At 34.2% G+C, this 25,533-nt stretch overlaps 1 protein-coding gene across 38 annotated transcripts in view; it reads left to right on the forward strand.

Annotated features, from left to right (window-relative positions):
- PCDH11X (protocadherin 11 X-linked) overlaps positions 1–25,533 on the forward strand; it is a 728,596-nt gene that overhangs the window by 303,453 nt on the left and 399,610 nt on the right. For all 38 annotated transcript variants that reach the window (XM_085006470.1, XM_021080411.2, XM_085006456.1 and 35 more), the window contains one exon: positions 17,543–17,623. In XM_085006470.1, the coding sequence (XP_084862596.1) occupies positions 17,543–17,623 (81 nt within the window). The remainder of the gene's footprint in view (positions 1–17,542; positions 17,624–25,533) is intronic.

A 25,533-nucleotide genomic window follows, 5' to 3' on the forward strand; every position in this document is an offset into this window, starting at 1 on the left:
AGCAATCTTAAAAGTAGTGTTATACTAAATATATTGAATATATATTTAATGTAAATATATTGAATATATAAATTTATATATAAATATAAATTATATTTAACATAAATATATTAAACATATTTAATATAAATATATTTAATTATTTTAGTACTTGGCATAAATATATAATCTGTATTAAGATCCTATAGAAATAGTTTTGGGGAGCAAGGATATTTATAATTTAAACAGTAGAATTGCATTTATTATTTGTGCAGATATTATACAGATACTGAGCTATTAATGATGAAATTTTTGTCAGCCTATTACATCCACATTTTAGAAATGATTTTTAGAATTCTGTATTTTGGCACTGTAGCAAATTCCTCTGTTGATGATCTCTTGGTCTAGAAAGTATGTCTTATTTAATTAGCGGATGCAACTTTATTTTTAATGCCAATCTCATATATATATATATATATTTATTATTATTATTATTTTTGCTTTTTAGGGCTGCACGTGCCCCATACGGAAGTTCCCAGGCTAGGGGTCAAATAGGAGCTACAGCTGCAGGCCTACACCTCAGCCACAGCAATGCCAGATTCAAGCCACGTCTGTGATCTACACCACAGCTCATAGCAACACCGGATTCTTAACCCATCGAGCAAGGTCAGGGATCAAACCCACAACCTCATGGTTCCTAGTTGGATTCATTTCCACTGCTCCATGACGGGAACATCCCCAATCATATTTTTAAAGTATATATTACTAAAGATATTTATTTTTTCTTCTTAGTATATAATTTGATAATTTAATTTAACATTTTATACAATATTTTTATATCTGACTTTTTTAGTGTAATCATATCCATTTTAGTATAATCTAGCTAACGCTTTTATTTTCAGCTCTTATTCTTGACACAGTATTTTGGCTGTGTCTGTAAAATACTTAATATCTTAATGAAAATGAGGGTGGTATATTAGTCAGTTTTTCAAATGTCTCTAAATCCTTGAGACAATGATATTGAATGAGAACTTATCAAACATCATATAATAATGAAGACCCAATCTTAGACAGCTATCTTTTACTCTACATCCTACAACTCTGTCTGGCATGTAGTGGTTTCTCAGTTAATGCTGATTGAGTTAATTAAAGGACATAATCCTGTCTCTCCTTACCCCACAGTCTTAATATCAACTTGCTCATTGCTAACAAATAAATTACCAATACTAGTCACTACTCTAGGGAATGAAGTGAAAATTATTTTCTTTTTTTCCTTTTCTTTTCTTTTCCTTTCTTTCTCATGTAAGTACTTTGACTTCAGGGGCTCCACTCTTTTCTGTATTTCTTAACACAGTCTTACCCCTTTTTCAAATTCTCTTTCCCTTTCCTTTTCTATTTTTGGCTTCAATTATCTTGATAACCCCTGTCTCATCCACATTTTCTTCTTCTATTTATTCAACACATATTTATTAAACTCCTACTTTGCGCCAGAAATTGTCGAAGGCACAAATTTAAACAAAACATTTTTAATTCTTGTCATGGGCAACATTCTAGTGGGAAGACTAAGAATTAATAGATAGATCAGTTGATAGATCAATCAATAGATTGATAGATTGATAAACTTATATAGAAAATTAATCTAGCAGGTTAATATGTGTCCTTGAGAAAGATATATCCAAGTCTTAATCCTCAGTACCTGTAAATGTGACCCTTATTTGGAAAAAGAGTCTTTGCAGATAAGACCATTATGGATTGAGAGGGGGAGATTCTAAAGCCAGTGACAGATGTCCTTATAAGAATAGGGGAAGACAGACACAGAAAGAAGGCCATGTGAATGTGGCAGAGATTGGAGTTATGCAGCCTCAAACCAAGGAATGCCAAAGGTTACCAGTAGTTATCAGAGGCCAGGAGAGAGGATATGTGGTACAGATTTTCCCTCAGAACCTCCAGAGGGAAGCAATTCTGCCAAAACCTTGATTTTGAATTTATGACCTCCAAAACTGTGAAAGAATTTTCTGTTGTTTCAAGCAGTCAAGATTATGATAACTTGTTACAGCAGCCTTAGAAAACTAATATAGTCAAGATGCTGAGAAGTACTATTGGATAAAATAGAGAATGAAGTTAAAAATTGTGAGAGCATATTGAGGAATTGCAAATTTAAATATATGAGGCTATGACATTTGGTCAAAGATCTGAAAGCAACAAGGAATTGAGCCATATAGAAATCTAGAGGAAAATATTTTCACATTCAAAGAACAAGGGCCCAGAACTTGGCTATACATTAAAAGAGCAGTAAGGACAGTGTGGGTGGGTCAGTATGAGCTAGGACAAAGGGAAATAAGGTCAGTTACATAGCCTGAGGCTGCTTCATAGTCTGTCTTGCAGGTGATATTATACATAATGAGATGTAAATTGTTAGTAAGTCATGCTCAAAGAAGTGATATGTAATAATTCAAGCACTGTATTGGACTATGATTTTCTTCCTTCGTGGACTCTATAGGAAGCTAAAATAGACCCTCTTATGCTCAAATGTTGATTTACAATGTAAGTGATTATATTTGCTTTTGACTGACATGAAATATATGGCAGCATATACTGTATACTAATGATACATTCCAGGTGATACATTAATTGCTGTGGACACAGGTCTGTTCAATCCTAATACCAATCCCGTGAGAGAAGTGTTTTCATTCTCCTTTTTAAGGACGAGGAAATTGAGATTTGGTAAGTTAACTAACTTGTAAAAGGTTTTAGAACAAGTTAGCATGCACAAATGGCAACTGATTCAGATATGTGTGATTCTAAAACCTGTCTTCATAAATTGTGTTATTTTTACCTATCTATTCAAACTATTTATATATCAAAAAATCTTATTACAAAGTCAAACTGATTAAATATTTAAAACAAAATATTATATGTAGGTCTTTAACTAGAAGAATCTTTATGTTCTTATGTTTTTTGAAAACCTCTTTTTGACATATTATTTACTCATGTTAGGCTTAGGGTGAAGTAGGCAGCTTAAGAAATTGTCGCTTAAGGAGTTCCCGTCATGGCTCAGTGGAAACATATCTAACTAGCATCCATGAAGATGCAGATTCCATCCCTGGCATTGCTCAGTGGGTTAAGGATCCGGCATTTCTGTGAGCTGTGGTGTAGGTCAGAGAAGGCCCAGATCTGGTGTTTCTGTGGCTGCAGTATATGCCAGCGGCTACAGCTCCAATTCAACCCTTAGCCTGGGAACCTCCATATGCCACAGGTGCAGCCCTAAAAAGACAAAAAAAAAGAAAAAGAAATAGGAGTTCCCAACGTGGCTAAGCAGTAATGAATCTGACTAGGAACAATGAGGTATGAGTTCAATCCCTGACCTTGATCAGTGGGTTAAGGATCAGGCATTGCTGTGAGCTCTGGTGTAAGTCGCAGATGTGGCTCGTATCCTGTGTTGCTGTGGCTATGGTGTAGGCTGGCAGCTTCAGCTCCAATTCAACCCCTAGCCTGAGAACCTTCATATGCCACAGGTGCGGCCCTAAAAAGCAAACAAGAAAAAAAAAGAAAGAAATAGTAGCTTAAAACTTTTTCTATTAATTTAGTTTACTTCTGCAATCACTGTACCCAGTCAACACTGCCAAGCAATTGCATTTTCCCATGACTTTAAAAGGATTTCAACATTCTGGTCTTTCTCATCAGTCTCAATATTGTTCCCATGTATGGATATAATGAGTGTGCATTCTTTTAAAATAAAATTCCAGTGAGTGTAGTAAATAAATATTTCCTCAATACACTTGATAGGAAAATAATATTACAGTGATCTCAATATTTGAAATGTTTTCTTTCTCAGAAATATAGATCATTCAGCTTTACTTCTCCTATTTTAACTAGTCCTTAAAGACAATTTATTATGAAATCAACTGTGAAATAAACCTCAGATTTTAATCTAGCTTAGGTTTAGAAACTCTATTATAAAGAGATATAATTGTGGTGCTGGTGTTTTGTTGATGTTTTAGTTATTTTTATTATAATGTTATAATATGTAAATCTTTCCTAATGCTCTGATGCAAAGATAACTAGTGCTAATTTTTCTACCCTTTGTAAATTAACTCTAATTTTAAAATTCCATTTTCATATTTGCTTATTATTCCTTTTGTTTTGGTCAAGGTAAATTTGCTCTAATTAAGCTAATATGGCCTCTGTTTTGTTTTCATTGTTGACATTGGAATATTACCTCTTTCCCCAACTTCCTTTCTAAATTCAATAGATAATTGCTTAGGATAGGTATCCAATTATAGAAGTCACATCTCTATTTTGCCTAAATTATTTCCTGACATATTTTGGATAGCTTAACTTCTTTCTTTCCTCACTAATTATAGTTACTATTTTTCCATTCTTACTTATTTGAATAACTCTCCATTCCTCCATTTATTTGTTTCAGGCTTTTAGCTGGTCGATGTAGGTTATAGACTAATTCAGGTCAATATATTTTTTTAGCATATCACTTGAGATTCCTAGAAGGATCTCTTGGGGAGTTAGAAATGTAATTTTTATGTGAAGGGCTTTAATATAATCATAATGCATATTTTGTAGTTTCTTACAAAAGGAAATTAGACTTACCAATACCTTAGTCTAGCACATTTTTTAATTGTAGAAATTGTCTTAACAGTTCATTACTGGCTTATTGATATCAATCTAGAGATTGGAGATACATATCTTTTGAAAGCAGTACTGATGAGTGGTTTTAAAATTAGTAAGCTTTTGGTGCTGAAAACCAATTTTAATTAATAGCTTAAATAGTATGTCTAAATGGATTGTTTTTAACTCTTTAGTATTGAATTTGTACTTACATAGCCAAGTTCTCACAGTAGCAATGGGGGGGTCCCTATTTGGCCATGTTTATGTTGCCAAATAATTTAATATAAGTGAATCTTTGAAAAATTCAGAAGACTTTCATGATAGCAATCTCACAAGACAATTTTCTTTTGGACAAGAAATCTAGTAAGACTTTTTTTTTCTACCTAGCATATACATCTTGATTGGAGTTGAAAACAGAGTTTCTAAATTTTTAACATAACTTCACTAAATTCTAATGTTGAGAAGAAGTCCCTTTTTGTGCCTTATGATATAAATGTTGAGGGGAATCATGATTTCCATAATGAAATAAGCCTGTTCCCTCTCTGTCCCACACTTGAACCTAATGTCCTGACATTAGGAGACAAAAATTTGTTAATTATTTAATTTTTGACTTGTAATTTGATTTGGGGAGAAGAAAGCTAATTCATAATTGCTGTGGCCACCAGCTCTCTGATAAGCTTTTTTTGCATAGATTTTGTGTTCACAGGGAAAACTACAGAAGAAAAACTTGATAATTCCATTCTCTAAATAATTGGTGTCATCATATTCATGTCTGAATGATAAGTTAGAGTATGTACAGATGATACAATTATAATTCATGTGTGGTTAAGGGCAGACATGTTTAACATTTAGGAATTACCAATCCAGATTTTAATATGTAAATGAAAAATATTTCTTCGGTTAGCATAATCATTAGGAAGACTTCTGGCAAGATTAAAGACCGATGGCAGCGATGACATTATTTTGTGTGTGTGTATTGTGGAATATGGTTAATTCATCTTTACCATAGATTGTGGGGTGATGTGGATATTAGTACTATTGATATACAGCAGATCCTCTTCATGATGACATCTAGTTTATACACAGTAGAGTTGCTCTATTGGAGACAAGAATGATTCCAATAACCTAAACTCTTCTTAATGTGTCATGTTTTCATTGTGGGGCATAGTTAAATCTTTAGAAGTTTAGCCTCATCTGTACTGTATTTATTTCTATGAATAATAGAAACATTATAATTTTTGATTGATTGCAATCACATTTAGTATTTTAAGGATATATTTGGCCAAACTTAACTGTATTTTTCTTTCCAACTACAAAATAATACTTTTAATTTCAAATTAAACATTGCTATAACATAATAAATTATCATATATTTCTCCATTAAAGGGATTTATGCATGGAAATATTTCCAAGTGAAAGACGCTTGTTTAAAAATGTTCAATAAACACATGAATTAATTCTGCTCTGATACTTCTTAGAAAAAATATAAAAATTAATGTTTATATAAAAATGGCCCTATATTAGGCTGCTAAATAATCAATTAATCTCACTCTTTTGAGTTCTTTCAATTACTACTGGAAAAAAAATTATTTTAAACAAAGCTTTACCACTACCTCTACCCTTGCACCAACAATTTATAAAATATTTGAAAATGTGTAATTATTATTTCTGCATCATAAGTTTAGAATAGTTTTTATTGCTTTCCACCTTTAACTAGTTTGAAACCACATTTAAGAGATTAGCCCAGATGCTACTTATATTGTGTATTCTTAGGAATTTATGGTGACTGCAACAATAATTACTTCGAAATGAGGACTAAATGAAGTTTCTAGTAGTGTGTGTGTATGCATGTGTGTGTGTGTGTCCTTGTGCACACTCGTGCCTTTATTAGGGCCTAGTTCTAGAAAAATAATTGGTAGCCATTAGTTTGAAATATCTGTGTCTACTTTGAGGAGTGATTTCCAGCCATTCTCAGAGAGGTGAAAGCAAGAAATAATCTCATGAATATGCACACATAAATTATTCTTTTAAAGTGTTAATAATTTACTGTTATTTTTTGATAAGTGTTGATATTTAAGAAATGAAAGCTCAAATGATCTGATGTTAAAAATCTGATGATGGCATAACTCTTCTGCATATTTGAGGCTTGTTATTATGGCATATACCTTTTAATATAGGCTTTCCATAGAAATTTATTTTTCCTTTTTACAGCTGCACCTGTGGCATATGTAAGTTCCCAGGCCAGGGGTTGAATTGGAGCTGCACCTGCAACCTATAACACAACCATGGCAACACTGGTTCTGAACCACATCTGACCTACACCCCAGCTTGTAGTAATGCCAGATCCTTAACCCTTTGAGTGAGGCCAGGGATCAAACCTGCATCCTCATGGACGCTATGTTGGGTTCTTAACCTGCTGAGCCATAATAGGAATTCCTCAGTAAGAATATTGAAATATGAAAATACATACACAATTATAGTTCTGTGTATTACTCTTTTGGTACTTTGCATGTTTATCAGAATACATATTTTTAATGTGTAGTAAGCTTAAATTATGTAAAATTGATAACGTCTTCTTCTTCAAATAAAATTAAGTTGGGACTAAACATAAATTACCTAAGAAATAAATAATATACTTTATCCTTTATCTTTTTTCCAGTAATGTCTGTGACATACAATCTCTCCCAAGCATCTGGGGTAGGCCATCTCATAGAGCTATGATCACTGGGTCTTGTTATCTAGGTCTGGCTGCTTGTCAGGATTGGATCTCTTCAAACAAACATTAAGAAAAAGCTTTTGCAGTGTGAACATTTCAACATGTACATATAATCTGTGTGAAAGCATTGTTCCTCTATGGATGACCTCTTTGCACAGAGTGATAGCTTTATCCTTTTTTACACCATTATGTTTGCTGGGGAAAAATCCTGCTGTGCTACATCATAATAACATGTAATCTTCTTGCTTAGTTTAGCTGAGATTTAAGGAGACTCTGTTCATAGAAGCTGTTCTGGAGCCTGATCTATAATTTTGCAGAATCACCATAGTAGAAGAGCAAGAGGCTTTATAGGAGAGATACAAACATTAAAACTCTTAAACGAAGATTAGTTTCAAGTTTTACAGTCTGGTACCAAACCATCTGGCAAATCTCATGTCAGGTTTTGTTAAACCTCTGAGCTTTCTAAGTGTTAATTCATCCCCCTTTTATAACATTCCCCTTTTCCTAGACACACAAGCATACACTTGACTTGTTGATGATTAAGATAATAGGTCTAATTAAGTGTTCCAAGCTTGTTGATTTTTCCACCTGGTGATTTGTTACCCTTGAAGACAATTTCAAAATAGCTATTTACTTTTGGCAGAACCCTTGGAATCCTTATGGGTAAATGATATACTTCTTCCAAACTACTCCCCTTCTTTTGCCACATTTTGCTTAGGTTGATCTACAACCAGAAGGAAGATCAGCATATTCTTTTGATGCCAAACCACTTCTGAGGGACTCAGTCCAGTATGGAAAATACTGGACATGCACATGGAATAATCCAACACTGTTTTCCTTAAACCCTCATCAATGTAGCTTTGATGATAGCAGCTATCCTAGAAAAATATATGTAATCTTAAAATAAATTTTATGTTAACCTGGTATTAAATCTTTTCTACACCATTCCATCTACCTCTATCAAATGTGTGCTTTAATTTTATAAACCCATGTCTCTTAATATCAAGGTACAAGTAAAAAGCAAAATAAACAAAGAAAAAAAGATCAAACAATAAAGGAGGATTAATCATAAGGCATAACATGTTCCAGATCCACATTATGCTATCTATGCCAGAATGCTGATAAGCATAGGTTTTCTTACCCTTTAATTCTGACAAATGTGTCCCAGTTACCTTATGGAAAGGTAAATTGTGTACTAGTAAATTGTGTATTTTCTGGCCTGGCCGTATCTCCAAAAATATGATAAAATTTAGTTTGTGAGTTTATATGGGAACATTTTACTCTGTATAACTTATTAGAAAAAATGTGTCATATTTCTTCAAGCATGTTATCTATACAGTACTTTTAGGAAACAATATTTTAAGGAGACCTGAAAATTTTAATGAATACCAAATATCAAATTCCATCTTTAAATTTATTCACATCAACCCCTCTCCTTTTCGCCTCAATCCAAATAAATTTCATTGAATTTTAAGCAAATTTACAACCATTCTATAACATTTTAATTAGTCAATTCATTTAAAAATTCAATAGTCAGTTTGGCTTTGTCTATCTTTAGGCATTCATAAATATGATTAATATTTGTTCTCAGATTTTCAAGATTTCAGGAACTCTCCAGTTCTGTAAACCAACTTGCTGTTGGAATGCTAACTAAATTCACAAATATTTATTTTTATGTGGCTAAGAGGAATTTATCCATAATCAAAAGATGTCTCCCCAAATATGAAGTTATGCAATAATTGGAAAAACTAAAGAATATTATCCATAATCAAAAGATGTCTCCCCAAATAAGAAGTTATGCAATAATTGGAAAAACTAAAGAATAATCCCTCCATCCTCAACCATCACATAACTGTGATATTTTATTGAAGCCATTGGTAATTTTAATATTTCAAATATACAAAAACATTTTATAAATAATGGGAATTTCTAGTTTCAAAAATGTTGAGGTGAAAGAGAGGGGGAGAAGGAGCGAGAAAGAGAGAAAGAGGTGGATGGCTCTAGTTGGTTTCCACTTCATGTGATTAGGGAAGATATATCCATAATAATAGCTCAAGTGAAGGGGGTACTTATAAAGGGCCTGGCACTTTGCTATAGTAACTCAGTATAATACAATAATCCTAAGAGGCTCATATTACTATACTCATTTCATAGATGTTGAAACTGAGAGTCATCTTTAATTTGACCATTTGTTAAACTAGTAAGATAGAGAGCCAGATGCAGATTCCAGAGGCCCTGCCTTTTCCACTATTGAATCATATTGCTGAGTAGATGTTCATTTCTCTTAAACACCTGTCTTTTTTTTTTTTCTTTTTTTTTTTTGTCTTTTATTTTGCTATTTCTTTGGGCCACTCCCGCGGCATATGGAGGTTCCCAGGCTAGGGGTCGAATCGGAGCTGTAGCCACCGGCCTACTCCAGAGCCACAGCAACGTGGAATCCGCGCCGCGTCTGCAACCTACACCACAGCTCACGGCAACGCCGGATCTTTAACCCACTGAGCAAGGGCAAAGATCGAACCCGCAACCTCATGGTTCCTAGTCGGATTCGCTAACCACTGCACCACGACGGGAACTCCTTAAACACCTATCTTTTCCTCCATAGATATTGCCTACACTTTGCTAATTGTCAGACAGAAAGGCATGCAGAAGGACTTAAGTAAGAAACACCAAGGATAGTAGGAGTTAACTAAGGGATTTGTCCTATTTCAAGAAATCTCCAGAGTGCATTCACTGCCATTGAAATGTTCCCTATAATTTATTACAAAAATTATAAGTTGATGTTTTGCCAAGGATTTTAACATGAAATCCTTCACTAAATATATCATAGGCAAAAATAAGGATCAAATTATTCTTGATACTTGTAAATATCACCATAGTTTTAAGATTTTGATTTATTTTAAAGAAGCAAATGAGAATAAGGGAAAGATTTTATAAATGTCATCACCAGAAGTATTACCTACATAGTTACAAGGCTTTAGGCATATATCATTGTGGTAGATATTACATAAGACTCTCCAAAAAAATGTCTCATATGCTTTTTTTTTCTTTTTATTTGCTTTTTTTGGGGGGGCACACTTGAGGCATATGGAGGTTCCCTGGCTAGGGGTCTAATTGGAGCTGTAGCTGCTGGCCTATACCACAGCCACAGTGACGGGGGATCTGAGCAGCATCTGCAACCTACACCACAGCTCACGGCAACGCCAGATTGTTAACCCACTGAGCAAGGCCAGGGACTGAACCCGCAACCTCATGGTTCCTAGTTGGATTTGTTTCCTCTGGGCCACAACTGGAACTCCACATATGCTGTTTTGAGAGGACTTATTTCCCTATCCTGTCAATATGTAAAATATATGGCAATAAAATAACAATAATATATTAGTTAAGCTCACTTGTAGTCTTTGGTAGCTAAAATAAAAGAATGATTGTGACAATTCAGAATGTCATACTTCTGCAAAATCTGAGATGTATGATTATCAAGAAAATGGAAGCATACTTATATTTCTAGTGGATTATCAAGAAAATGGAAGCATACTTATATTTCTAGTGGAACATCTGCTACATTTGAGAAAGAAATGTAATTGCTGAGTCACTGAAGCTCCTCTGGATTCTCTTTCTCCTAAGCTTTGAAACAATAATGTAATGCTGAGACTGTGGTCAGAAATATCTTTATCTTATTCAACTGTGATTTTCTTACCATTAGATTTAAGTGGCAGTAAAATTTCCCAAGAGGAAGAATAAAGGATGCATTCCACATGTCACCTTAAAATTATCACAGAATCAGTTTGGGTTTACCTAACCCAGTAGTTTGGAAATTAGGTTAAGGAATGCAGTTAATATGTTAAGTCTCCAAAGCTCAGATTCTGTGTGACACTGTCAGAAAAACATTTAGGAAGACCAGGTAAAAGGTCTTAAGCTTTTTTTTTTCCACAAGGCAGTTATATTTGGGGAAGTGAATTTTACTTTTTTTAGGTCACCTCTAACAGTCTATTATTTTTTTTGAAAGACTAAATTCTTTGGAAGCTGAAAATATTTTCCCATTTATCACAAATGTCTATCACTGTATATATTTTGAGCTATAATTCACATTCGTGAATGGAAATTTGGCTGAAAATTGCCTTACTTCTTGCCCCAGACAAAAAAATTGAGAGAGATTTAGTAGAGCTTCAGGCATTTACTCTGAATCATTGCTCCTTATTAGCCAGACTCTTCCCACAATCACAGATAAAATCATTGAAGCAGACTATAGACAACTTTTTTTTTTTTTTCTCTTTTTGCTATTTCTTTGGGCTGCTCCCATGGCATATGGAGGTCCCCAGGCTAGGGGTCGAATCGGAGCTGTAGCCACCGGCCTACACCAGAGCCACAGCAACGCGGGATCCGAGCCGCGTCTGCAACCTACACCACAGCTCACAGCAATGCCGGATCGTTGACCCACTGAGCAAGGGCAGGGACCGAACCTGCAACCTCATGGTTCCTAGTCGGATTCGCTAACCACTGCGCCACGACGGGAACTCCTATAGACAACTTTTTAAGCCACGAAATTTCTGGATTCTGAAAGAAGAAATAAAATAAATGGCCTTTTTTTTTTCATTCACATATGACTATTTCATTAGACCAATAGGGCATCACTGGTAAAATATTAGTTTTAAATGTGTTCAACATGTGGGAGGTTCCATCATGGTGGAGTGGAAAGGAATCCGACTAGGAACCATGAGGTTGTGGGTTCGATCCCCGGCCTTGCTCAGTGGGTTGAGGATCCCGCATTGCCGTGAGCTGTGGTGTAGGTCGCAGACGCGGCTCAGATCTGGTGTTGCTGTGGCTCTGGTGTAGGTCGGCAGCTACAGCTTCAATTAGACCCCTAGCCTGGGAACTTCCATGTGCTGCAGGTGTGGCCCTAAAAAGACAAAAATAAATAAATAAATAAATAAATAAATAAATAAATAAATGTGTTCAACATGTAAACTATGTACTAGTAATATCTGAGTCAAGAATGATAAGGAAATCCAATATCTATCCATTTTTCTCTTGGAAGTATTATTTTTTATTTTTAGCCATAATGCCAGTGACACTTCTCAAAACTCTTTAAGATCAATGGTAAGACATACTTCTCACTTTTCACTTTTGAGCAGTCTTAATATGAACGGCATTCGAATGAGGCTTAAATCTATAAAGGTGGTGATTATTATAAAGCACTTTATTCTTTACTTGACAGCTTGACATCTGATTCCATAAAAGGGATGATACATTTTGGTTCAGTATGTGGTGCCTGTAAGGAAACAGAAATGTAGATCTACATTCTATTTCTCAGGTGTCAACAATGAACCATATTTCATTTTCTTAAAAAAGTCAAGCAGAAATGTTTTGAGCATTAATACTTCTTAGAATTGTCATTTCTCTCACTTGCACTATAATTCATCCCCAGCAGTTTTGTATGTTAGAGCTATTTTTTTTTAGATGATTTCCTAGTTATTAGTGTTAAAACTGTGGGATTTGATGGAAGAAGGAGAAGTAATGGGAAAAACATTGTTAGGGGTGGGAGTACTATTTTACCTTTAAACTGTCATTTTTGTACAATAAAATTCAATAAACTTTTCCTAATATTTGACTATTGAAGTATATTATTCTATGGGGATGTTTAGTTTCCAAATTTAAATGGACAAGACACAGCTGCATAGCCTTAAGCACTTACCCATTTAAAACACCATCCCTATTTAATTCAACAGATATTTGAATGTTGTCAGGGAGGAAAAAACTTTCCTCTACCCTTCTAAGATCTTCTGGCTCATCTAAGGATTAAATTAACATAAGACTGATAACAGAAGAAAAATCAAACAAAATTTTAATAACATGTATACATGAAAACGACCTAGGAAAACTGAGTAACTCACCAAAATGGCTGAAATCCTCATCATCTTCAGCTGTAGACAAAGGAGGATGTTGGTAGTAGCGGTTTGGGAGTTCAAAGTGGAGGAAGGCAATTTGCGTGGAGATGAAAAATAATATGTTTGGTAAACAAATGTTTCCTGGGCCATGTGGAGAGGATGGAACACACATTGGACTCTGATCTCTAAGCCTTGTGGAGTTTCCCCTATCTCAAGTAGTCCATATTCTTTGCAAATATCTCTGGTGATAGCTCTATTTGTGGAATAAGTCCTTTATCTAAATTCTTCTAGGAAGTTAAACAGGAGGTAACAAGAAAAACTTCCTGGGTTTTCTGTTTCTTAGAAATAATCAGCTTAAATTAATCCTTCAGTCAGACACATTTTGGAGTGGCAAATTTTGCTCCCCTACTATGTGGCATTATACATTTGACAGAGGGCCTCCTAGACAGACATAAAACTGCTCACAATTGACAGAAAATTTTAAAAACAGCTGCTTAAAATGTGCATAGGAAATGCAACTCTAATACTTAGTTTAAAAATAAAGTTAAATCTGAGACCTGAGCACAAATCTGTTTAGAAATTCCTGTAGCAGAGGAGACTTTGATCAAATACATTTGAGTGTTTTGGCTTTGCTTAGTGTATAACTATAAAATCACCAGCTCACTTCACAAGCCCATTAGGAGTATGTTTTTAATTCACTTGCTCAATTATTTGTCCCATTATTCAGCTACATCCTCATGGCTCCCCAGTAATACAGAACACATCCTGGGTTTCCCTACCTTAGACCATATTGCTCTTTGCCAAAATAATCTCTTCTTCACCCTCTGCATCAACTGTTTACCAGACTTTATTGATTCCATAAACTTGTCCATTAATCATAGTTATTAGTTTTTTTTCTCCTTCTAGATTAATGGTCTGAAAACTTTTTCAATAGAGGTCCAGAGTAGGTACTTATATATAACAAAAGAGAAGCCAAATTTCCACAAAATTTTAATTACTGATATTCAAGTCTCCATATCTCATAATAATGAGTATAATTTTTTTACATAATAGAGAACCAATAATGAAATGAATGGACTTGTGTATCTGATCTCTGAAAATGTCTTTTCACACAGATAGTTTCTTCCAAATACTGACACCAATCCACAAGCATGTAGTTTTACCTCAACACTATCTATCTCTTGGAAGGTATGTGAAAAATTCTATTAGATTATTTTCTTCATATTTGCTATTTAGCATGTCATTATATTGAAGAGTAATCATTTCTAATTGAAAATTTGGTAAAAGCTTCTCAATTCCATATTTATCACAATCTACTGCAAATTTGTGTTTTGACACAAATGAAGGTTTTGCTTCTTTTTTAACTTCTACAAGTCTGGAATGTACAAAGTGACTGAACATTACTTATGATTCAAGAAATTTTAGTTGTCATCAAAATGACTTTACTGCAGTATAAGTTTTGTGTATAAGCACTGTTTCACCTTAATTTATAGATTAATTTATTGAGACTTTATCAAATCTACAACAAAAACTAATTGCCAGAGTGATTCACTGGTTGATAATAGTGGTCAAGGGTGTGACTTCTTATTCAGCAAAATTTCAGTCTTGGCTTTGGACTCAAAAAATCTCAATAAACCTTTGCCATCCTGAGGGCAAGTCAGGATATTCAGCTTGCATTTTTGACAAATAGAGAATGGCAATGGTTCCATTACCAATAGTAAATGAAGTTCACTATTGAAAGTCCTGGTTCAATAACACATAATAGACTCAAACATTTTGCACAAAGGACCTGCTGATGTATAATACAATAAATAACCATAGGCTTTGATCACTTTACACTTCCCTAAACCTTGTATATTTACCCAGCTAAAGTATTTTTTTCTGCACAATATATATATTTTACCCATCATTAGTTGTAACACAACTTAAGATATCCCACATCAGGTCTTACTAAATTAATGTCTTCTCAGATTCTTTGAAAATATTCTTGCCTGTTATGTTCCACACAGACAATCCATTCATAGAGGCTAATTCTTCAGTCACTTCAAACTTGCTATTGCTTCCCCAAGTAACAGCAATTGAACATTGTTGGTAACATCTGTTAATTCGGGAAGACAACAAGGAAAACCACTCAATATTATTTGCCCCCCCTTTTTTTTTTAAATTCACCACTAATGTTGCTCTCAATATCCTCAACTTTTTGAGTAACTGTACTTGGTGAAATGTTAATTGTCTGAAGTTTATTTTCTCTAGACATATTTCTTTGGTTGTTGTAAGCAAACATGATTTAATAACTCATCATCAGTAGGTGGTTCTCTCTGCTTGACCAACAAATTAGCTTTTTAGAAACTTACTTTAGTCACTCATTTTCATTTATGTTTGTGACAAAATTCTTCTATGATGAGACATTTCTTTTCTATTTCCTAATTCTTCTGTTATTTCCTTTGATTTGGAATATTGTGATGAGTGCTTAGTCTGATAATATCAATGTATATTGCATTCCCTTACTCACAGCTATAGTGTCATTGCATAATAAATAAAGTTTGTCATTTGACAACAAAATAATTATTGTTCAAATGGGCCTTCAAAATGTGATGTTCCAAATCTGATTGTCTCTTCTTGATCTGATATAATGGGCATGCACAAGTAATAAAAATATAAAAAATAAACTGTCATGGTAAGGCAATATATGGACACTTGAAACTGTGGGGAAGGAAAAATAATTTTCCCTCTACCCTTTTGGGCACTTGGCTGCGACCTCCCGTTGCCCACCTCATAATAAAAGACAGATTAACAGGATAAAAACAAACAGAGGTTTAGTAATATGTACACTTCCTGTATACATGAGAGATACTCAGGAAAACTGAGTAAATCTCTGAAATGGCCCAAGCCACCACCTTAAATACCATCTTAAGCTAAAGACAAAAGAAGATGCTGGGGGTGGGAACCATGGAAGGCTATGATGAAAGCACAATAATCAAGGTTAAGGTTGTTATGAAGATTTAGATCTGTTACCTTCTCCACTGACGAAAAAGTTTCTAGAGATTCAGTCATCCTTCTCTTCTTGGTAAAGAGAGGAAGACATCCTTACAAATGGAGATCTCCCTCACAAATGTACATACCCTTTACAAAAGATATTCTCTTGGTTTTCAGAGCTTTTTTCCTGTCAACTGTTTCTTAAAAACAATCAGGTTAGGAGTTCCTGCTGTAGCACAGCCGGTTAAGGATCTGGCATTGACTTTGTAGTGGCTCTGGTCGCTGCTGAGTTGTGGGTTCAGTCCTCAGCCCAGTGCAGCCGGTGAAGGATCTGGTGTTGCCACAGCTATGGTGTAGGTCACAGCTGAGGCTTAGATTTGATCTATGGCCCAGGAACTTCCATATGCCATGGTGCAGCCAAAAAAAGAAAAGGCCTAAAATAATCTTTATGTCAAAGAGACATACTTGGGGTGGCAAATATGCTCCCCTTCAAAAACCCTGTTAAGTAATAATTGCATAACTCTAATTGGCAATATACCAAACATCAGTACAAAGTCCTGAAAGTGTGACATCAGATCTCTATGATTACTACTAAATTCTATATTCTGCTATTATAACCCAAGAGCTTCCAATAATCACTGAGCTGGCTTTTCTTCCTTGGGTAGATAAAAATGATAACTTTTTAACAAAACCCTCTACCTTATATACTAAAATCACATATACAGAAAATGTGTATAGTATACATTCAATATTTTTAAAACAGAGCATATTCTCTCTGTCCTGAGGAAAGTGAAATAGATATAGATATTGTCTTTTCAAGACCTTGATAATTATTCTGATGTGGTATGCTAGTATCTATGCATTGGTTCATAAATTTCTTGGCATTTATAATAACTATTAAATATATTTATATGATATAAAATTTGTGATTTGGTGGCAAACACAGGATAGATTTTAATTTCAGACACTGAAAATTCACAAATACAAGCTGTTGATGCAATTGAGTTGTGAAAGCATTGGACTGAAAGTCTTTCCAGCTTAAAATTTTAGCCATTGAAATATTTTAAACTGTCCTCCACAATCCCAGTCATATCTTAATGGAATTCTTAACAGTAACACTGGAATATAAGCTCCATGAGAAGAGGAATTTCTTTTCTTCTTTTTTTTCCTCTTGTTTATTCCCAGTACCTTAAGCTGTACTTATCACATTGTAAGTCCTCAATAACTATGATGTCGAGAAAGAAAAAGAGATATTTACCCAGGCATTGTTTTACTTTCCTGTATTTCATGCATGCGTGCAATGCACTATGTTTTTTACTTGTAACAAACCATTTAAAAATACTTCTATTTTTTTCCCTTTCTAAAGCCAATGAAGGAGGCTATACGATCTCACACTCCCATGAAAGAGACAACTACTGTGGAGATCTGGACTCATCCCCAACCACAGGTATGAAGGGAACACTTGATTTCCTCTCTAATTGATTTTTATGAACGCATAAAAATATTCTTAGGTTGTATTTCTTGATGTGTGTTCCATGAAGTTTCTTTAGGTGATTCTGTGGTGGGCTTTAGTGTGGAAAATATGACAGGAAATACATATTTCTTCCTAGTATGGTTTGATAATAGTGGGGATAGTTTATTTGTTGGAGGTACAAACATTCCTCTACCAGTATCTTCTAAATAACTGTCTATTCCACTGATGTTTAAATCTAATTGTGAGGTCATGGAATGAAAAAAAAATTGAGAACTGAGGTTTCATAATATGACTTAAATAAGTTTTAGCATAATATAGGACAATTTGATTTTATACTATTTAAGCATATTTTAGTAAATCCTCCCTAAAACAATCCAGTTTGAATTTTAAAGGAAATTGGCTTATAAGTTATTTTTAAAGAATTCATTTCAATCACGATATCTCAAAATGTGACTAACAAATCCAGTCAAATTTATTTTCCTCATAGGGGCCTAAAGGGAATCTAAAAATAAAGTGAGGAGACCAATCTAAACATTTGTATGCTATTTGTTATTCTGTGGCTGGTTAACTTACTGTTGTTAATAACATAGAGGTCCTGAATCTGACTCCTCTGTACCAAATTAATAACCATAAATTATCTTCTATCGAGTTATTTTAAAATGTCTTCTATGTGCTACAAAGGATATAAACCTTGAAAAGGTAGCTATGTAAATATATATCTACAGCATTAGAAAACAACCCAAGTGGGATGAAAATAGAATCACATTGTTGTTATTTATTATTTCTTTACTTCATGAGTGCTTCTGAAATTCATGAACATCATGTGTTCTATAATAATAACACCCTATTTTACTGAGTTAATTTGTTAATTTATGCACTTTAGAAGAGCTGCAGAAATAATACATGCACTATGGGAAGAAACAATTAATTAAATAAAGGTTCATTGCAACCCGGGAGCTGTCCAAATTGCTACTAGTTTTAAATTACTCATATCTGAATTCATGAAGTTTTGCCAGATTTCAAAATGACTTGCCAGTCTTGAATCTTTGATATGTTCTCAAGAAAATTGATGAGGATGTTGAATACACAGTGATAAAATCCACATCTATATCCTTAAGAAGCTATAGTCTTCAAAATAGCAGTTTTGAGGAAAAGTACAAAATTTAAAAATATGCATATATATATATAGACAAATATGTATATATTTGTCTTTTCTAGGGCTGCACCCGTGGCATATGGAGGTTCCCAGGCTAGGGGTCTAATTGAAGCTGTAGCTGCCGGCCTATGGCACAGCAAGGCCAGATCCAAGCAGCGCCTGCGACCTACACCACAGCTCACAGCAATGCCGGATCCTTAACCCACTGAGTGAGGCTAGGGATCGAACCTGCAACCTCATGGTTCCTAGTCAGAGTAGTTAACCACTGAGCCATGACGAGAATTCCTAAAACATGTATTTTTAAGGTCCAAAAATTTGAACTACTAGGGTAAAATGAGGTAGGACTAGGTTAGCTATATGTCAGATGAAATTATACATTATTATTAACACTCTTCCTCTATAAGTTTCTGCTCTATGGGCAATATTTTTTATCTAGCTAGTTTTTCCTGATTGTATCCAACCAAATGGAGTGCAATATAATTAACTCTACTAATTTCTTACCAATTACTGATTCTTTCGTTTGTTTACAACCTTAAAAAATCTTGTTGGAGACACAGTTTTTTCTTATATAGTGGGTCCTTTTCCTTCAGGCTCTTTTATTAGGTTCATCTTTTAGGTATCTGACAGCTTTGACTGTCTTTACTGCCTGAGACTTCAGTTGAAAATTAAGATGTGCCACAACGCGGTGGATTACACTGGGTAGTATTACTATGAATATGACAGAGATAGGGAGTTTTCCACCTCATTTGTAATTACAAACTGTGCTTGCCTCTGAAAAGTTTAAAGAAAATATGTGTTTTATGAATAAGCTTTTACGGTTTCTTATGAAATACATTTAGTAAGATATTTAGTACTCATTTGTGGGATTTCAAAAGCAACAATCTGAAAATAGAAACTACTAAAACTAAAGTGCAACCTGAAAATCAAATTATTTCTATTCCTCCAATGAAATCTTTAAACTCTTTGATAATGCCTGACTCAACCATTCAGATAACAATTAATTAAAATTCATGATACAGATAGTGACTTGGAGGGTTTATTTCTTTTAAATGGCAAATATTACAATGGTGTCCCATAAAGCAGAATGGCTTTTAGCTGTAAAGGCCAACTATTCAACTAATTAAAATAACTCATGAACTGTAAAATAGGTCAACTTCTTTGAGTAAAGAAAATCAGAATGAGAATTTCCATTTCTGTACAAGAAATATCCTTGTAAGTCCACTTCCTTTAGCATTTTTATTAGAATCTATATAAAATATTTATGTACACACCTACGATGCATGTCCTGAAGTTCCAAGTTAGATTTTTTTTTAAATTAACGTGACTTTGAAATAACATTGGAAAACAAATCAAATGACCCATAGCAGTTTTTAATGTGAAGGGGATAGCAATGTGGTCGCAAACATTCACTGTAGCTAACATCCTAGCATCTGCGTAGTACTAGGGGAAATTGCTACTCAGAAATGGCTGTTGACCAGCTTTGCACATGCCAGTGTGTATGGAATTCTTACTTTTTTTGTAATGAAGCATTTTATAATGACTTGATCTTTTCCCCTTGCATAATAAATTCTTCCCACCCAATCACCTTCTCTGTCCCTTCTTATTATAAGTTACAATTCTCAATGTGCCAGCAGGTCTAAAAATAAATAATGATCTGTCAAACATTTGAAACAAAATAAAACTAGTATATTTGTGAGGTGAACCTTTTTCCTGGTTTTATATGACTTTCAATAACAATAACTTTGCTTGTGAAAACACTCTGAAGGCAGTCTTATTATGAATATAAACATTAATTTGGCTACCACTGTACTTCATTAAATCCATATATATTGTGATCTTGACATATTCATATTCATTGAGAAATAAGTAGCTCAGAACCATAGTATTAGGCAAATGTTGTGGAATATGTGAGGGTGGGGGATGGACCCATTGCTTGACAGTAATTCCCCAAATCTTTTTTTTCTTTTTTTTGGCTGCACCTGCAGCATCTACAAGTTCCCTGGGCCAGGGATCAAATCTATGCCACAGCAGAAGCCAGAGCCACAGTAGTGACAACATCAGATCCTTAACCCATTGAACCACCATGGAGCTCCATAATTCCCCAAATTTTCATTCCCACAGCTAGGGATTCATATCTCCACAAGAAGCATAGTTGACCCTTAGCACAGGAAGAAAGTAAAATTGTGCAAACAGTGTGAAGTGATACCAGAGAAATAAGAAAAGTAGAACAAACTTTGACATTGGAAAGATGATGGAAGTCATATGTGGCAATGGAATTTATTTCTTTTATTTAACAAAATCTATACATACTTACTATATACCAGATAGTCTTTTAAGCAATGAAAGCAATAACTCAATTCTCATTACAAACTTATAACCATTAGTAAACCTATTATTATTATTGACCCTATTTTATAAATGAGTAATTTGGGGCACAGAAAGATGCTGGCGAGTACCAAAGACAGGATCCAGATTCCCTGGGTCTGGCTCTAAAACTCCTCTTTTAACAACTATGTGATAATTTTTCATCAAGAATGAACATTAATAATAGAAAGTGGTCCCTGGGACAAGAAATATTTTAAAGGATTCTCTTTTATGGTGTCAAACATAATTTTCTATTCAGCTAGAACACCTGCACATATTTGCATATGATAAAATAAAATGACCCTTTTATGATACTGGAATGAAAATAAAAGAGCAATAAGACATACAAGCCCTAAAGCCTATAAGGTTTTAAAATTATAAGAAAAGCACAATTTTTAGAAATATTAAATCTTTGATGGTAATCCTTAATGAAAATCTTTCTGCAGGATGAGAAAGGCTAATTAACAGTCATAGAATGCAAGAATGCCTACAGTTTTAAAGAATTACCTTGTAATCTTGGAATAGTGTCTAACAGGATCACTAATTCAATATGTTAACAGTAAATTCATTTGATGAAGGAATTGCTACACTAATCTTATATTTTACCACAGCATGGTTAGGAAATCCACAGGGCTTTGGTTAATCAGTTTTTATAAAGTAAAATCAACTCTTATAATTCTTTCATATTGTAAATGGCCTACAACTATTGATAGAGTAAATCACATAAGTTTGGGTTTTTTGTTTTGTTTTTAAATAAAGCAACCCTAAAGGAAAGTTTAGATGCTCAGGTTAATGTTCAATACTAATGTTCAATACTAATGTTCCTTCTCTTGCAAGGAAAAAAAAAAAAGATAATTCTAGAAAACTGCCTTCCTAGACTGCATAATTGAATCATGAAATGTTAGACTACACTTAGGCAGCATTTTGTACTGATTTCAATATGTATCTACTCAGTGGGGCCACTTATAATGTTTCTTCATTAGCAGCCAAAGTATCTTGAAAAAAATTCATTGGGGTCATGAAACCACAAAACAATTTCTAAGGTACACATACCATTAACTTCCTTATTTGTCAGCCTTGATTTCACATTAGATGATATTTTTGATAATGCTTTTAAGATATATGTGCATTTAAATAAAAAATTTTGATCCACACATGCTTCATAATTCATGTTTTCCTCAAAGCCCAAAGCACTTATCTTTTGGCTGGAGATTCAGGAAGTGTTTTTTTATGTTATTGTTAGATTTCTTGATGTTGTAGAGAAAAGTATATGTTCTATGGGAATGTAAGCTAATGATTACCATGCAAAGATCTGACATCAGAATGTTTCCAAAACTTAATCTGGGAACATTTGTGGCTTATTTTCATCTTCAAGGGTTATTTTGTGGAAGACTTTAACATCATGCCAATTTTAGATGTAAGTCTTTACACAATAGGAAGCCTAATTTTTTTTAAAAAGCCTTAATGTCATATTACATAAAGGTTTTATTTTCAAACATATGGAAAATATTCAACATTGTTCCCTCACCAGAGTCCTCAGATTTAGCCATTGTCCTTTACCTTTAGTGCTGTAGTGGTGTGAGTACTTTTAATTGTTAATAAATTTTATTTTTATGTCAGCACAAAAGGCATCATGTTAGGTGCTCTACAGTAATTTCCTTTATTTCAGTCCCTATAACAGCTTTTTTGAGGTGTTATTGGTTTTTTTTAGTTGAGGAAACTGGGGCTCAGAGAAGTTAAATAGAGTTTGCCCAGCTTGCAAGTTTTAGTAAGAAAGATTCAAATATAAATGTTTTGATTCTAAAGTCCATGATTTGTCCCCAACCATATACTGCCTATATTCACAGAGGATGTCTCTTCAATAAATATGCTTCCCATGTGTGACCTGGCATTCCACTGATCCCCATGGCATTTTAGTGAATCTCAGCAATGTAACAAATTTGTGCCATATTGACAGGTAAAAGACTTGTGCCCACGGCAGATGAATTCACACACACTGCATCAGATGGGGGCCATTCTTCTGGAGCACTTAGACTGCAAAATATTGGCAACCGGTTTTGAAAAGAAGTTACTAACTATGATATTAATATCTACTGGTTATTAAGCTTTAAAATAGAAAATAGACTTAAAACAGCATTTGGTTCAATAGCAATTCAAATGAATAAAATATATAGAGTCTCAGTTTTCAAAAATATAAGGAAGAAATCAAAGATGAATTTTTTCATACATTATTCATATTAATTGTTTTCATATTAAGCATTTCTTTACATGGAGTCCAGATTATGACTTGACAGCCTGCACGAGTCCTCTAGCAATGCCCAGCACCCAAGAAAAATAAATTGTATCTGTAATTACAGATGAAACCTTTTTGATGACAATGAAATCAAAGTACTGAAATCTCATCACTTGGTTCATTTATCATGTGGCCTCACAAGTAAAGCATGTTAGAAGTTAAATGTAGGCCAGATGGGGGATGAATAAACATCAAATTCGGAAGAGCTTGGATTTGGGGGGAGCATCATTCAGATATGGGGGACTGATGAGTGTGTGATCCTCAAAGGACAGTTGTCGATAACAATTTAGAGTGCTTGAGGGGGAACACCACAAATTTGGACTACCTTTCAGGAGCCAAAAGTACTGAACTGATGGGAGGGATTCTGTGAAGAAGTTGTTTAAGCAGTGCTGATATGTATGGTCAGGAAACCATATTATTGGGTTCTCTTTGTAGAAAAGACTCCAGCCAATGGCCCTCCTGTTAACTGTATGTGAAGCCTGGGGCCAGTGATAAAGTATAAAATCCACAGATACTTTATCACTGTTTCCACATTTGTAATATGAGGATATTTATATTTTCTTATAGAATTGTCATGAAAGTTAACACAATAGATTCTAAAGCAAGCACACAATAAATGCTCAATATGCAGATATCCAATTTTTTTTTCTCCAATTGCATTTACAAATTGGAAAGTAAAACAAAAAGCAAGGAAAAATTTCAGGTATGTTAGTTGGGCAAGTGACATTGGCATTAGCAAACATGAACATTCATGTGTCCACGATCCACTCTAGCACATTCAATTCCCAGTGAGATGACTAGGCATCTTAAAATATTCCCAGATAAGTTACAGATCATTTCAGGACCAAGGGAGAGCTGGTTTTCATCTCCTGGAGTTCAGTGTGCTGACAACCTTCAGAAGTATCTATAAAGCAAAACTAGATAATTGCCAGACATCATATGTCCATGCCTCTTTGTTTTGATAGGAGATATCCTGAAGGAAAAAAATTGCAGTTGATTCAAGTTTATACATTGGTTTCTCTAAAACTAATGTAAGCAAATTAAAGAAATTCTTTTTTTTTGTCTTTTTAGGGCCTCACCCGTGGCATATAGAGGTTCTCAGGCCAAGGGTCGAATCAGAACTGTAGTCACTGGCCTACACCACAGCCACAGCAATGCTAGATCCGAGCCACATCCATGACCTACACCACAGCTCAAAGCAATGCCAGATCCTTAACCCACTGAGAGAGGCCAGGAATTGAACCTGCACCCTCATGGATGCTAGTCAAATTCGTTTCCGCTGAGCCATGAGGGGAACACCCCGAAATTAAAGAAATTCTATTGGAGGAAACATTGCTAAGTTTGGTCAGACCCATAGTAACAAATGTGTAAAGTCTCTAAGTCACTTTAATACATTTGCTGATGTAATCTAGTGCTAAGTTAAAAATTAATAAAGATAAAAGTAAACTATATCAAAATCTCATCTATAGGTCTATCCTATGAACAAATCATTAGACCAACTCGATTTCCAGCATAAATGTTTTATATATATATATGTAAAATCATGTATATGTACATATATGTGTGTATATATATACACACATGTGCATGTTTTTTAAGGAATATATATATGACTATATGCAATATATATATATAGACAAAAATTTCCTTAATGTGATGTGGAAGTATTTCACATCATGATTTTGACAGATAAAAATCTGAATAGTACATCTGTCATTCTAGGGCTTGTTTGTTTAGAATATCTTTTGTCTCACATGCAACAATGTCAAATTGCCTCATTTAATGTTAGTATGTCAGGGAAGCAATGCTAGAGCGATTTAGCAGTTTGCATGCCTCCGACACTAAAGATTTTCCTTTTTTGTTTTGCTTCCTGTTTTATTTGACTTTGGTGTAGATCATCCTTCTCCTCTGCTGCTATTTCCTGCTGATAATTCCTATTAGCATACATTGTAGATCATCCTGATCCCTTTGCAGTTGTCAGCCTTCCTCTATGATATAGAGCTCTTTTTTTGTTGTTAACTAAAGTTTTTGAAAAATAAGTAGGACAACTAAAGACTTTGTACTCATACT

The sequence above is a fragment of the Sus scrofa genome, chromosome X, assembly GCF_054392235.1.
Source record: "Sus scrofa isolate SSC_HxYL_T2T_F1_AM1 chromosome X, Sscrofa_HxYL_maternal_Yorkshire_Landrace_v2.0, whole genome shotgun sequence".
NCBI lineage: Eukaryota > Metazoa > Chordata > Mammalia > Artiodactyla > Suidae > Sus > Sus scrofa.